The sequence below is a fragment of the Linepithema humile genome, chromosome 6 (assembly GCF_040581485.1).
Source record: "Linepithema humile isolate Giens D197 chromosome 6, Lhum_UNIL_v1.0, whole genome shotgun sequence".
Classification (NCBI taxonomy): Eukaryota; Metazoa; Arthropoda; class Insecta; order Hymenoptera; family Formicidae; genus Linepithema; species Linepithema humile.
Genome location: NC_090133.1, coordinates 20,800,535 through 20,815,490, shown reverse-complemented (window position 1 = coordinate 20,815,490; position 14,956 = coordinate 20,800,535). Strand labels below are relative to the sequence as shown.

The window sequence follows — 14,956 nt, the reverse complement described above, 5'->3', positions numbered from 1 at the left end:
TCTCACGTTGATTGTCAATTAAGTTGTAATGAAAATATAAGTGTCTCGTTTAAACATGGAGTATCTCCACGATTTCGAAATCGCGATGACATGTGTATCCTTTATCTCGCACAGAATCTCAAAGTTTGTCTTTGAAGGGAATACGATCGCGATCGCGTTGTTAGTCTTGTCGTTACCGATGCGAGGAAGAAATTACTCTTACGAGCTATCTCGGAGTGGTCCCGCGCGCCCCTCCAAGTACGAGAGTTATGCGTTAGCGTCCTATGAAAGGCTGCGCAGAGCAACCAGGACCTGTGCTTTCGGCTCTTGTCATTTGTCTTCCTCTTGAGATAGAACCAAAGTTTCAAAGACCGCCCCGAGTCGCGGCGTCCCGGGCGAGTACCGGGACCAACGTCTCCCTAAATTTTCGCGCTTGTAGAATTAATGGCGGCGTCAGTTTGTAAAATCTTCGTTAGCGTCGCGAGGGGTCGCGGAGGGCGATATACGTTCCAATAGTTGGAATCGAGTAAATCGAGCCAGTCGTACGTAACGGGCCAAGATAAATCTTAATTCTCTGCCTTCGCGCAAACGGAGAAAAATCAGCGACATCACCTCGGTTTTATTTCTGATGAACTTTCTAACGGAGAGATTAGCTTTGCAACGTAGCGAATCAAAAGTAACAATGACTTTTCACCGAATAATTAAGTGCGGCTTCGCAACGCTTCTATCCTTTGTTTGTGCGTAATAATTACCTTTAATCCTACTGTCTCTGCAAATTTTATGATTAAAAACACCTTCATCTGCGTTACTTCAGTCTTTCGAATGAAATATGAATATGAGATATGCATTCGTTGCTTGTAACGATCTGCTATTGTGCTTCAGCTTGCATTATTTAATTACACATAATCCCGAAGCGCACGCTGTTTCCAGCTCGCAGTAACCGTAGTTGAAGTATACCGCAAAGACTAATCCCACAAATTATTATGCCGACACATTATGCGGACTGTATAACGTAAATTTTCGCGTGGACCAATTTGCACGCTATGCGTTGTAAGGCAGAGACTTAATCGCAATTCCACCGTGATGAAATAAATATCGTTAAGAAATGTTTCGTGTCGATGCCTTCGCCGATTGCTTCCGATTCAGCAGTTTCGACTGCAGCAGACACTTCGTAAATACTGCACCGTAATTATTGAGTATCGTGAGAGCAACCTGCTGACAACCGCCAACAGTTTCATTTTTATCGAAGTGTAAGACTCGAGAGATACTGTTTACCCAGCGAAAACTACATTTCTTTAAAACTAAAGAGGTATCTTTTAATACAATATATTTTGCAGAAAAAAATATCTTATGATATAATAGATTACAATGAGAAACACCACAACAATGATTTGTTAAAATAATAATATCAAAAAAATTCTTTAACATGAATTATGTTATACATGTTGCTTTTTTTAAAACAAATTCTTTAAAATTTTCTTGTTCTTTTTTTCCCGCGATGTCGCCTGGAATCACAGCTTGCAAAGTTTATAGAATGCGCGTAAATTAAACTGCAAACGAGAAGTCCGGAGTAGATCGTTATGTTTCGTGACACGCGTTTGGCTCATTAACTCTTTCAGTACGGCAGCATAATGCTATGCTGCCAACAACTCGCTAGATTTATTGCTCTTTTTAAAAGATAGAAAAATTCACTCTATTAAAGCGAGCTAAGCATGAATATTATTCATGAATAAATAAGTATTGTAGTAAGTATACGTAATTTTCAGTTTAGGCCCTTCCGTATTTTATAATACACCGTTTATCCTGTATTCAAGCATACACATATATGCATGTTATGATAAGAATATACGTATTAATCATAAGCATATGCAGAATGCGAAGCAGAGAAGATACCATTTTATTTCATGTCGCTACGTTAATTTTTCGCTAAGTTATAGCGTTCCGAAAATTCGACGTGGCTTTAAATTTGAAATGTCAATGAACGCAACGCACGCGTGTGTGTGCGCGTATATGTGGCGCGTGTTATTATTATGTAACTATTAAGTGCTACGATCAGATGACGACAGCTGTTTTTATCGTCACACATGTGGTGGAAGCGTATAGGAATCATTGGCCTCATTGACTAGTTCCGCCTTAGTTCGGGGATCACTCGAGAGATTACCAATCGAGTCATGGATCGATAATCTCAAATAGAATAGTCATAGCAAGTCATAGCAAGTGCAAGTGATAGCGTACAGCATACTTTATTTGTCCAGAATGATTTATCTATAATTGATTCGCGAGATATTATCAAGTAAGAATAAAATTTAAATTAATCTTTTCAACAGAGCAATCGCTATCAGCCGGCAAGTAAATCCACAAATTTTCTAATTGCGTATTTCCTAAAGTCACAGCTTATTTGAATGATATATATGTATATATTTTTTGTGCTATGAAAAAGAAATAATTAGTTTTAATGCATTTCAAATGCAATTTTTTAATATTCGAAACAACAATCTTAACTATTGAGCATTTTTTACTTATTTTAATATTATAATATAATTATTATTGGATTAATTGCACTAATAATCACTGATGTAATAATACTGAAGTAATTATTATTAGAACAAAATTATAGAAATAATAATGAGATAATTATTAATTATAGAAGCTGTCTTTGCAATCACATTGTATTTTCTTAATGACTCTGACGCAGCTAATCCGTTCAATGCGTGTACTAATTTTGCATAATTTATTTATCGAACGAGATTCTCTCTATAACTGTAGTTAAAGCTTTTTGCTGTATATCGGAAGAATCGAAATATGCCAGCCATTATTAAATTGGCACGGAAATATTTAAACCTTCGCGAATTTCGAGTCTGCTAGGATCTCTCTAGTTACTATTTGCACCGAAATACGTATAGCGAGAAACAGTCGAGCGTTTTGTAAAGATAAAAAGTAAAACAATTGGCTCTTTTCACTGTTGCGACAAAAAATTAGATTGCAATTTACGCATGTAACGATATACAGAGCGATGCATTCACATTAATAATGTACTCTTCAACAAATTAAAAATTAATTTTACTTCTCCTTCAATAAAATTGACCACGTAAAAACGTTTTGGCTCGAATTTCAATACTTAAAATACGATGTTGATGAAGAGGGAACAATGAAATTTTCGTTTTACATGCTGTCACACATCGCGCTTAGCGAAATATGATAAATGAGCTGGCGTAATTAGTCATACCGAGACTGCAACATCGATTTCCCAGGAGGGGACACGTTATGCTCATCAAGGGAATCTCGATGGTGCAGGCGGCTCCAGAAGAGTACAAGTGCGAGGTATGCCGCCCTAAGATAGATGGACGCGCAAGTATGCTGTAGTTACGCGTCAAACGTTCGAGGATTTATGTGCGTGTAATAGAGTTTAGATACCCCCCTTGCTGTGCTCATCGCATGCACTTCATTCAGTGGTAATTAAGACGATAGAGCGATCAATATACTCTATAGTTAACTACGAGCTACTCAAAACTGCCAACCTGTCCAAGCATTTAAGAAAGTTCTTGTAGGAAGACAAATATTGAATTGTTTTCACTTTGAACAAATTTTATGATTTAATATCATTTTTCTTGATAATTATTTGTAGATGGCATTTATATTTATAATTTTATCGTCTTCAAAATAGAATCAATTAAATTATTTGCTAATTAAATAATTTGTTATTAAAGTTGAAGTATCAATTAAGATTTTAAATTTTGAATATATTTTAATATTCATCTAATTTAAGATCATTTTAATTAATAACTGCTTTGATACGTATAAATTAATGGCTTTACTTAATTAATAGCTGCTACGTATGAATTTCTATATATAGAAAGTCATAGAATAATTTATTGTGAATAAAATATTTAAAAAATGAATGCTTGATATTTTTTATGAAAAGAGAATATTTAAAAGTACCATCTTGCTATTTTTAATTTCTTTTTTTTATAAACATATTTTTAAACGAATAAAAAACGGATAAGAATATATGTATATCTGAAAATTTCTTTACATTAACGCCATGAGACTCTTGAATCGGGGAAATAAATTTTTTTGTAAAGAGATTTGCAGAAACGATTGACAAACTGATGCAATGTTTCGTGTAGATTTCGGTCGTTTATCAAGTTTTCGGTGCAGCTCTAACAGCGAACCCCAACTATTTTCGAAGCCCGCAGCCCAATTTACCGTTAACCCAAGGGGGCCATTACCAGCCACTCGAACTAGGAATAGTGATCAAAGTTTAATTGCACCCTTATCGTAAAGTTGTACCTGCTAACAAAGTCTACGTTACCCGCGAGAAGCGCTGATGACGAACTATTTACTTTATTGAGGCGTTAATACCTCCAATCTGTTAACCGACCCAATTATTCATACACTGAGCGAGTTTTCTGACTATATTTCAAAGTAAAAACTTCACGAATGACGAAAAGTAAAAGATTTTTTTTTATTAACATTAGAATTTTATTCTAGACGGCGAATGATAGAAATCCTCATTTATAGATTTTATAAATTCTACGGCAATGCATAAATTTTATGCATTTTGAAATTTAATTTGAATTTGAATTATAAAACTTAGATATGGATATAAATTAATATGATGAAACAATGTTGTATCACATTAATCGTTTTATTGGTCCTTTAAGTTACATACATTTAAATGAATATCAGGATAGAAGTCTTTCTCGAGGCAAAAATATTAGATGCGGCTCGGTTGCAATAAATTTTACAAACAAATTGCAAGATTATCTTGCAATAGTTTTATTATTATAGTCTTTCAACAATTTCAATTTTAGTCCAAATAGCTCAAAATCGATTAATCTTACGTCCAAATCACAGAAATTTTTCTAATTATAGATTATAGAAAGTATTTTTTTGTATTGTGTACAAATCGAGATACGACTTATTTCAAAAATAATACATTAATATTAATTATAATCTTATGTAACACTCGTATGAACACTATCTAATCTTACATTAATGAGGGATAATACGAAATCAACGCAGATAACTGTATACACAGAATTATGTTCATCTTTGTCGCTAAATAATGCGTTAGATAAAGAAGAGTGAAACCAAGATGTGTGTACCAAAAATACGGTTTGCGAGTACATAGTACTCAAAATATCGTGCACAGTGTCACAAGGAATTTAATGACTGTACATAAGTAATGTACCTCTCGCAATATGAATAAGTCTTCCAGCTAGTAATGATTGAACTAACGATTTAACATAAGAAAAAAATTGTTATGAAAAAATATATCCACACCAAATTAGATATCATACATATCATACATTGTCACACATACATACACGTCTCTTACGATTTACTCCATTCGTTCGTTTTCTGCGTTTACTTCACTCGTTTCTGTTGTCTTTGGCGATAAATGTCGTTTATAGGTGGTGGTGGCAAATCTTCCTCTTCGCTATCGTCGCCACCTAAACGCGTTCGCCTGCGTTTCGATCCGATGCTCATACCATCGTTACTTTCGTCAACGATCCAATGCACGGATTTCGCGAGGTCAAACAATTTAGTGTCGCATCCGTTATCCGCTATCGGCAATGGAGCTATAAAAGATTTTTAATCATAAAATACGTAATTGAAAAAGACTTTTACAAGTATAAAAATAAATACCGTGTTCTGGTAGCTGAATTCTACTAAAAACGTCCATTAGTAAATCAACGGCAACGAATGGGCCCCGGAAGCAACCAGGTGGTGGCAATATTGTGCACAATTGAGCTGCAGCCGGTGGTAACGGAAAGGAACCGCCTAAAATATATAAATATCGTAATAGTTTGCTAATTATATTCGATAGAAGCAAAGATTTGTCCGAATACTTACCTGGTACTGGATGTTCACCGGGTAGAGGATTTACTTTCGGTTTATATGGTATCATTTGCGACAAATCAGGTCTCGGCAAAGCGGCGATTGCTTCCTCTGGATCAGGTACGCGTGGAATGGCGCCAATAGAATTTCTAACAACGCTAGACACCTCCATGTATCCGATAGACCTCAGCTCCATGGGAGTGCAGGGATACAAATCTAAGAATTTGTATCTGTCCACTAATTGAGCAGTCTCTTTGCCTTCGAACTCTTTAATCTAAATCATTTTAATGAATTAGCATTTATTTGTCGTAATATAATATATTATACATAGATATATAATTACCTTTTCTAATACTGCACTCCGTCTCTTCTCGACTTTGACGATACTAGCTAGATCGCCGATGTTAGATTCGAATTCCAGGAAACGGTTCCATATATCTCTGTAAGAAATATACGAAATAATAAATTTTTTATTCTCAACACCAGCAAAGTAGTGAAATTTTCGATATTATGTACATACACTGATTTTTCTGGCTCTAAGCTACCAGACGATAATACTCTCTCGAAAAGAACTCTTGTATTGTTATCCTCTACAACAAAAAATAGCACACATAAATGACACGGTTTGGAACAGCATTTATAGAAAAATCATAGAAGCTATTTGTATAGTAAGTTTCTTACCATTTAAATGTGACAAATAATCTATGTAGCAAAGTATATAATCAGGATTGTCCCCAAATTTCTTTAAACCTAATTCAAAAATGCGGAATGCTATGTTTTTATCTTTCGTGCAGTAATATTCCATTAATGCAGCAGCAACGTAAACATGATGTTTACAGCGAATGTCTTCTCGTGCTCGTTTGAACACCGTCCTCGCAGACTTTATGCCTTCGGCTCTTCTTGCAAATTTCATATATTGCACATACGCCTGTAAAATGAGATATTTTAGTATGTTAGTCAACAACATGATCGCATAATGCACTCGTATACCAACCAAGGTGGGATCTATGTCAGGTATATCCAGGAACTTTTGATATATTTGATGCACTTTCTCATATTTCACTCTACCCTCTTCAAAGTCCGCGTGCGCGAAGTACAACAACATATTCTTCGACAACAATGTGTTTGTCGCTCGTTCAAACATAGTAGCAGCCTCGTCGCTGAGATTCTTAGCCGCATTCACGTCACCTTTCTCCGTCAATATCTTAGAACTTAACTCTAAGAAATGCGCCGCTTGATGCCATACCGCGGGATGATGGCCCAAACACAAAAGACATTGTTCGATTGCAAACATAACTCTGCGAGCGACGAGCGATGTGTCTTCCGTTCTTAAAGGATTACTGCGTTCCCATGCGATGTATTTCTTCCATAATTCGACCTAAATAAAAATATATTATAATTTTCGTTTAATTAGTAATGAAAAAGAGAATAACATACTAGAACAGGATAAAATGAAATACCTGTCTAACTTCTTCTGGATGACCAGTCGGCGGGACACTAGGCGCACTCCTATTCAGACCTCTCGTGACCGCTTCCAATTCTTTCGCGACCCGTCTTGCATTCATGTAGTCTCTAGATCTTTCGATGGCCATTTTCTCCGCGATTATGGGATTAATGTTCTGTTCGAATAACATGTAATCCTTCCATAATTGCTCCATATTTATCATAGGATTAATAACACCTCGTTGATAAACCTGTGGTATAATTAACGATAGTTATTTGCAAACTGTTCATAAAATATAAAATTTATTAGTTGATATATGGCGGATAATTCGAAAATATTTTAACGTTACCTTTCGCACAGCACTAATTTTCTGATTTTCGGCATATGATCCGACGGCTTCCACGCTCTTCAAGAACATAACGTAATCATTCCAAATGCTGTAGGAATGTATGTCCATTCCGATTTTATCTAACGCAAAGTCATATGCTTGTGCCATTTTTTCTCTAGAAAAATATTACGATTAATTTGTCGCTGTAAAAATAAATCGTTTCTTGAAATATATAAGTAAGCATCTTTAAATTATAATCACTATTACTAAACTATTGTATTATGCTTAATAGTGATCGATAAAAAATATACGATGCTTACATTTTTGACAAATTGTTTCGAAACAAAGCACTTGCATGTACTTACTTATACGTGGTTAGACTCGCTTTGGTTTCTTTGACATAAGAAAGATACAATTTCCATAATTCAATATTTAATATTTTCATGAGGCACCTTTGGAAAAGCTGTTAGAGAAAAGAGATATTTTAGAAATGTGTGTCGTACTAATTAGAAAGAATATGTCATAAATGTCAGCTCTGTCCCAAAGGAAGATATATATGTTTATATATCCACCAAGTTACTTACCCATAAAGGCAAGTTTTAGACACATAGTTAAACAGTTATAACATAAGCCACGGGGTATATTGTACATTTATATATTGCAGGAAATAACACGCAGAATTTATTAAGAAAATTATCAATGATACAAACATTATAATAACGACAATGTTTCCGCGAACATATTGGGATAAATGATAATGCATCAATGCATCAATTGAGAATAGTTTATTGTATAAAAATGTGATTTAGTAGTAATAACGAAAGAGATGTTCTTGATACGTTTCATATATAATATATGTTGTGTCATGATAAAGAAAAGCCCCATAAAATAAAAAATTCATTTATTTTCTGCATGTGGGGCTAATTAAAAAAGAACGAACCTATGTGGGATCTGGAAATGAGTGATCCCAAGACATTATAAAAAAAATTAAGACAGCGTGAAGCAGCATAAAGTGATAATAGAGCATGCTAACATTGAAAATACAGAAATTTATAAGAAATAAATAAAAATGATATATTAAATAATATTTATTTAAAATATCACCTTATGCTACTTCTGAAAATGCACGCAATACTTGAGTTTTTATCCGTGTTAGATTTTCTCAAATATTGCTCAGAGGGAAGGTAAATTGGAAATTTTGCATACTCATTGTTGAAACCAGCGGTTTGAAATATATTCCTCAATCTATTGTGAATCAATCTGATTGAGAGTATCGACTTACAGTAACATGTATAGTAAAATCGACTTATAGTAACACATCCTAAGCGCAAATAAAGATGTACACTGCAGGAAGGAATATAAGGCTATTACGTTCAGAAAGTTATCTTCTTTGGATCATACTTTACAATACAGTTATTATTTTTAAATAATAAACTTACAACAAACCATATAAATAATGGCCAAAGAAAACAACCTCCCAAACATATTAAGATCGATTATCAATCAATGAAATAATTGACTTATGGTGAAATAGTCTTTTTATTCACCTCATATAATATGCAAAACGTTTGGAGTCACATTGTACGATAATATTCAAATATTGCATGTTATTAATGTTAATAATATCCTAAAGTTCTAGCCTGTTATGCTGTAGTGACAAAAAATAAAAATATCTATTGTATGTTTATTTATGATAAAAGAATTAACTTTGTAATAAAAAGACGCGTCTACTAATTAATCTGATTGATAAATTAATTAAAAACAATTAATATGATTCGTAAAGTTATTCTTTTCTATTAAGAAACTTAAATTTCAATCATTTTTATTATGAAGAAAAATAGATTTTATTATTGAGAATACAATGTGAATTCATGAAGTATTTTAATGTATTTTATATTTATGCTTAATTTATTTACCTGTGCGTGCATGAACTGAGTCTATGTGTCATTTGAACTATTTTGGGAATAGAGCTAATTTAATTAATAACACACATAAATATACATAAACTTATTTGCACTAAATATATTCATAGAATTCATGTTAACATACCTTTTCCACCTTTTCAAAGTTCCGCATTTTCATCTAAAGAAAGAAACAAGAGATATATAGCTTACAATTTGTCTACAGTGTTATTTTTTGTTACAAAACACTTCACAATATAAATTGTTCAAGATTTTTCTATTACGTTATAAAACAACTTTTATAATTATATATTATTTTGCAAAATTAGTTAATATTACCTCTTGTTCTATGTAAATTTTCCAATAACGTCCAGCTGATGGGAAAACGGAAACAAGTTTCTCGAATACTGGTCTCACTTCCGTGATAGGTCTGTTTTGTGATTCTCTTATAAGAATGCTCCATGCCTCTAAATCATACGATGATTCATCGACAGTCTTCTGAGCACGTTGTAATTTTTCATTTCCCCAATCCTAAAACAAAATTTCAATATATATAATGTCTAATAACATGTAAAACGATAGGAATCTTTTGCAGAGAAGAAATATCAATTTTATTAATCTTTTCTATATAAATCCAAAATTAGAAATAAAAGATAAAACAGAAATAAATAAATAGATAAATTAGAAAGAAAATTAAGAAAAAAAAATAGATGATCAATTGTTTTCTATGTCACATAACTATCAACAAACGAAAAGTGAGGTTATGGTAGCTCTGGGTAAACCAGAAAATTGAGATACGTGAATACTTACGAACTCTGTTTTCTCTTCTGCCATTTTTTTCTCTAATCGTAGCCGGTGATATACACGTTCTACAAAATATTCGCGCACGAAACCGAACAAATTAAATTTCCCCGATTACTTACTACACAATATTGTTACGAATACAGCTCAAACGAATGCAGCAGAATGCGGACGATGCAGTATAATGAGTAAAATGCCATACAATACGTTGCGATGCGGCAACGTAAAACCGTGGAACACACTGTTGCAAATGGAAGGGCGAAGCATGCGACACGCTTCTCACCGCGAGTAATGCAATGTATACGACAGCTGGCGACAGCACATCGAAACGCGGTATCTCGAAGTGCGATATCTCGAACTACGAATCATAATTAATCGATAGTTTGAATATTATAATTAAACATTCGTAGACATTTTTGCAAATTTATCCCCGTTTATATAATTATTAATGAAATAATATTAAATCCGGCAGTCTTAAAAAAGTTTACGTAATGTGAAAAATTTATCGTACATGCGAATAATAAGTATCATATCTTTTAATAACTATCATAGAGTAAGAGTAAGCCAAAGCATGAGTAATAATACACAGAATAAATGTAATTACGTATGTTTTATATTTGGATTTCTATATAATTTTCTACAATCTATATAATTTCGAATTTTTACAATTATTTTGGTTTTTTCGATATATAAATTTTTTCCCAATGTAAAAATCTTCCATGATCTTTTTAATTACATAATTTTTTTAAAACAAAAGATTTAATGTAAAAATAAACGCCCCCGGGTGGGCTCGAACCACCAACCTTTCGGTTAACAGCCGAACGCGCTAGCCAATTGCGCCACGGAGGCATTTGTTTTCTGGGTCGCAGTTGTCTCTGAGATAAGGGTATTGGAATGAATTTTTCTCTATTTTATGAAAATAAATTTATAAATAATTAATTTAAAAATTAATTAATTAATTAATTAATTTAATTTATTACGCTCCACACATATTTATATCTTATAAAATCTTTTTCTGCGAAAATTTTCATTTGATAATCATATTAAAGAAAGCCTCAGAATAGGCAGCAATCATTGCATCTCTGTAAGATGGGTTTCATGCTCTCAGGAATAACTTCTTATTTCTTTTACAAAGCTATCTAAACTATTATATTTCATTAAAGATTACTGATTTTACAAAACTTTGTTTAGCTTGAAAATTTTTATATATATAAATAATATTTATTAATATTATAGCTAAATTAACATAAATTAAAAAAATGTAAAACGTATGTATAAATCAAATAAATGTATAAATAAAAAAAATATAAATCACTACAAAATATAATTAAAAAATAAAAGCAAAAAACATCTTTATATCCACGAAATATCGTAACATCTACGAAGGATGTAATTATTAAATATTATATATCCATATGACAAAAGTGTCACCATTTTGGACAAAAGTAATAGAAAACGATATTTGCTCACTAGTAAAATACTGTTGCTATTAGGGATACTTATATTGAATAAAATAAATAGTACTTTATACAAAAAAAATTGTACTTTTTTATTTATTATTGGTTATTTGCATTTACGATCTTTTTTGTTTTGACTGTGTTTTTCAAATCCGAACATCAATGGTATCAATGATAAACGCATAAAAAATTATTTCTTAGAGCAGTGCTCGGAATTAATTGAGCATCTGAGGCGATTTTCATGATTGACGTCCATTTGTCCTTATCGCGCGCGTTGTAATAGCTAGGGCCAACGCAGTCAAGCGTTAGAAGCAACGCTATCCGATTAATGAGTAGGTTTTTAGAATCCTAATTATTTAAATTTGAGGATTATTAAAATTTAGGAAAAATTATTAAAATTTATTGTTAAAGTATAGTTTTTAAAATTTTTATATTTATTATATTGAAATATTACGATAATACGGATGACATGGAAATTTATTATCCGAGCATGTCTTAGAATATGAATTCCATCTTATAGAGATACAGATATTTGATTGCAAGATATCAAACAATTGCTTTACTTTTATTTCAGTTTAAAATTATAAAAATTAAATTACGTTAGTTATATTGATTAAATTAATTTTTTATGAGCCGAGAATAACGCTATCCGTTTCAAGCTGTCGAAACAACTACGAGACTTGAAAGTCTAGTGCCGCCTGAATGGCAGTCACGATCGAGTTAAATGTAGTGTGACGAGTTCACCGATCAGTTCCAGAGTACAGCTTTTATTCCGATGTCAGGTGGGCGTTCTTCACCTGTCTTAACTGTTATACTTTAATTCAAAATTAAATTTGAAAACGGTCCCCATATGCGGCCATTTTACGAGCAGCACAATGACTCATATTCGACCGCAGATAATCTCAATTGCTGTTTAAACATCGTACAAATTTCTACTTTACTTAGCTCGTATTAATTGGAAAAATAATGTTAATATCGTGTTAATAAAAAGTTTGCATGCGAAAATTGTCATCAAAGACAAATCCATTTTTATTCAGATTTTAATATTTTTTAACTGGAACAAAAAATGTGATATCTGAAGCAACTATTTCACATATATAAAACATCCCAAAGGAAACAAATAGATTTTTTTCCAATTTGAAGGTTGGACAGATATTCTTTGATTTTTATTACCAAATGCCTTTGCAATAAAGTTTAGAATTAAATTTATATTCAAGAAAATTCCACTTAAAATTTAAAAGAATAAGATTTTTAAAATTTGGATTATAATATGTATAAAAAAGCTATTTTTTGGATTAACTGTTTCTGCTAGATTTGTACATTATTTATTTATACGCTGATACTGCAAACATAGCAACAAATAATGGAAGACCCGAAGATTGGAAATGTTTAAATTAAGACGGTAACTGGGCGAGCGGTTAGGTGTCGATAATGAATCTCCGCGTTAATTAGCCTCCGGCCGGGCGAGGCGATAGGTAGTTCGTCGTGGCATACTGATATCTTCCTCCTTGCCAGTCCTGGGCGAAGTAAAGCCTAACTGAAACGTCACGCCACTTGTTACTCGTTAGTGTGCACGATGCCATCTTTACTGGTAGCCATGCAGCCCCGGTTACTTCGTCTCCGGTAGCTAGCATCGATATCGGCACGACCGTGTAATTAACAATGTTCCTCGGCTCTTTACCTGCTCCGACCGAGACGTGCCGCGCTTCTGGACAGATTTTGCAGCGGAGATGCGACTTATCGGCATCGATCTGAAAAGTAGAGTTAAGTCGCGATGATGAACACGAACTGTGAGGTAAAATATCACTGCTCCAATTTTCAAGAGATTCTCGGTTTAAATTTAATCTTAAAAACATTTTGTTTACAAAATTTACCAAAATTTTACTTTTGCAGTTAGAATATGATGTGAAAAAAGTGAAATTAATATTATGTCTTTGTCTTTAAGGATATACATTTAGTGTTGTGATATTTTAAAAATACATGACTTTGAAAAGAATCGCGAATTGAAGTTTGAGTTCTCTAAGCAAGACTTTTAAAAATAATCAAAATAATATATCCTTAAGTCATCTTCACTTACTTGTAGAATATTATTTCATATAAAAATAGTCAAAAAGATAATTTATAATAAGTTTAAAATGCCGTGTTCCGGAAACAAAGCAAAGTTAGAGAAGGTTAATGACGAAGTCAGGTGGAGTCCGCGTGTCCTCGCGGACAGGTTCGTGCAGATCCCATCTGAAGCGTATCTCGCGCGTCAGTAGTAAGCTCTTCCATTACGCTGGGCGGTGGTCCGTCGTTATATCTGGGACAGTCAAGTCTGTTACGGCCGCTGATCTGATAGTCTCAGGATTTATGGCGGCTCTGATGGTCCATTTAGTGCTGACACGACTGGACGCGGGGGCATGCCGAGGCGCGCTTTCGCATGTGTGCGCGCGACAATACGGAAATATCTTGTTAAAAACGGGCTGGGTAGGCCGCGCTAGATTGAACGATTTGACTGCGCGTGCATGGGTGCATCGAGCGCACGAATTCAAAAACGACACTGCGCCGCGATGAAATGTTCCCTCCAATTAAGCACGTTTCACCGACTCAAAGTAACAAGCAGTTTTAAATTCGAAACATTAAATTTCGCAAACATCTGGTTTTTTTTATATCCCAAGATAAAAATTTTGATATTAAAAACAAAATCGTTTCCATATATCGGATTACTTTAAAGTAAAGAATTTGTTGTAGAAAGTATTTGTAATATTTTGGACTTAGCGATAAATAATTTGTGCATCATATTTTTCTATTAATCGTACAATATATTGTACTTTCGACGATAAAACAAATAGGTTTATCACGGCACACTCATATGCAGGATTTGATAGGGCATATTTGTTTTGTGAGAGGCGTATCAAGAAACTAATTATCGCTGAAGGGAGCGATCGGCAAGGGGTAAACTCGCGAGTGTATCCACATTTAATGGAGGATAAGTTTAGTGCATATGTATTATACTTTTACCGGATAGAATCATCAGATAGGTAAATAAGTACCGCGATTAGCGTTTATTGCCACAATAAAACGGTACAGCATTGCGCAAATACGAGCCCTATCCTGTAAGAAAAATCGCGAGAATGCTGGAAACTGGTTATTCGCATCGTCCTATCTGAAACGTCATCCTGTGCGCAAATAATTTCATCTTAAACGTTGATTAACATATATC

The 14,956-nt window shown here is 33.4% G+C and overlaps 1 protein-coding gene and 1 non-coding gene across 3 annotated transcripts; both read right to left on the bottom strand.

The window, feature by feature from the left end:
• Window positions 1-4,608: 4,608 nt before the first annotated feature.
• On the bottom strand, window positions 4,609-11,402 carry su(f) (cleavage stimulation factor subunit su(f)). Of its 2 annotated transcripts, XM_012366285.2 has the most exons (13): window positions 10,307-11,337; window positions 9,836-10,027; window positions 9,645-9,677; window positions 7,961-8,058; window positions 7,617-7,770; window positions 7,284-7,517; window positions 6,818-7,201; window positions 6,505-6,751; window positions 6,344-6,413; window positions 6,167-6,263; window positions 5,839-6,097; window positions 5,632-5,766; window positions 4,609-5,564 (listed from the first exon to the last, which is right to left on the bottom strand). In XM_012366285.2, the coding sequence occupies exons 1-13, from the start codon at window positions 10,328-10,330 to the stop codon at window positions 5,350-5,352; spliced, it is 2,142 nt and encodes a 713-aa protein (XP_012221708.1). In that variant the 5' UTR covers window positions 10,331-11,337; the 3' UTR covers window positions 4,609-5,349. The 2 variants fall into 2 exon arrangements, with proteins under 2 accessions (XP_012221708.1, XP_067212582.1); XM_067356481.1 differs by having other exon boundaries at window positions 5,632-6,097; window positions 10,307-11,402.
• TRNAN-GUU (transfer RNA asparagine (anticodon GUU)) lies at window positions 11,073-11,146 on the bottom strand. The gene has a single exon. It is a non-coding gene; the product is annotated as a tRNA-Asn (tRNA).
• Window positions 11,403-14,956: the final 3,554 nt, after the last annotated feature.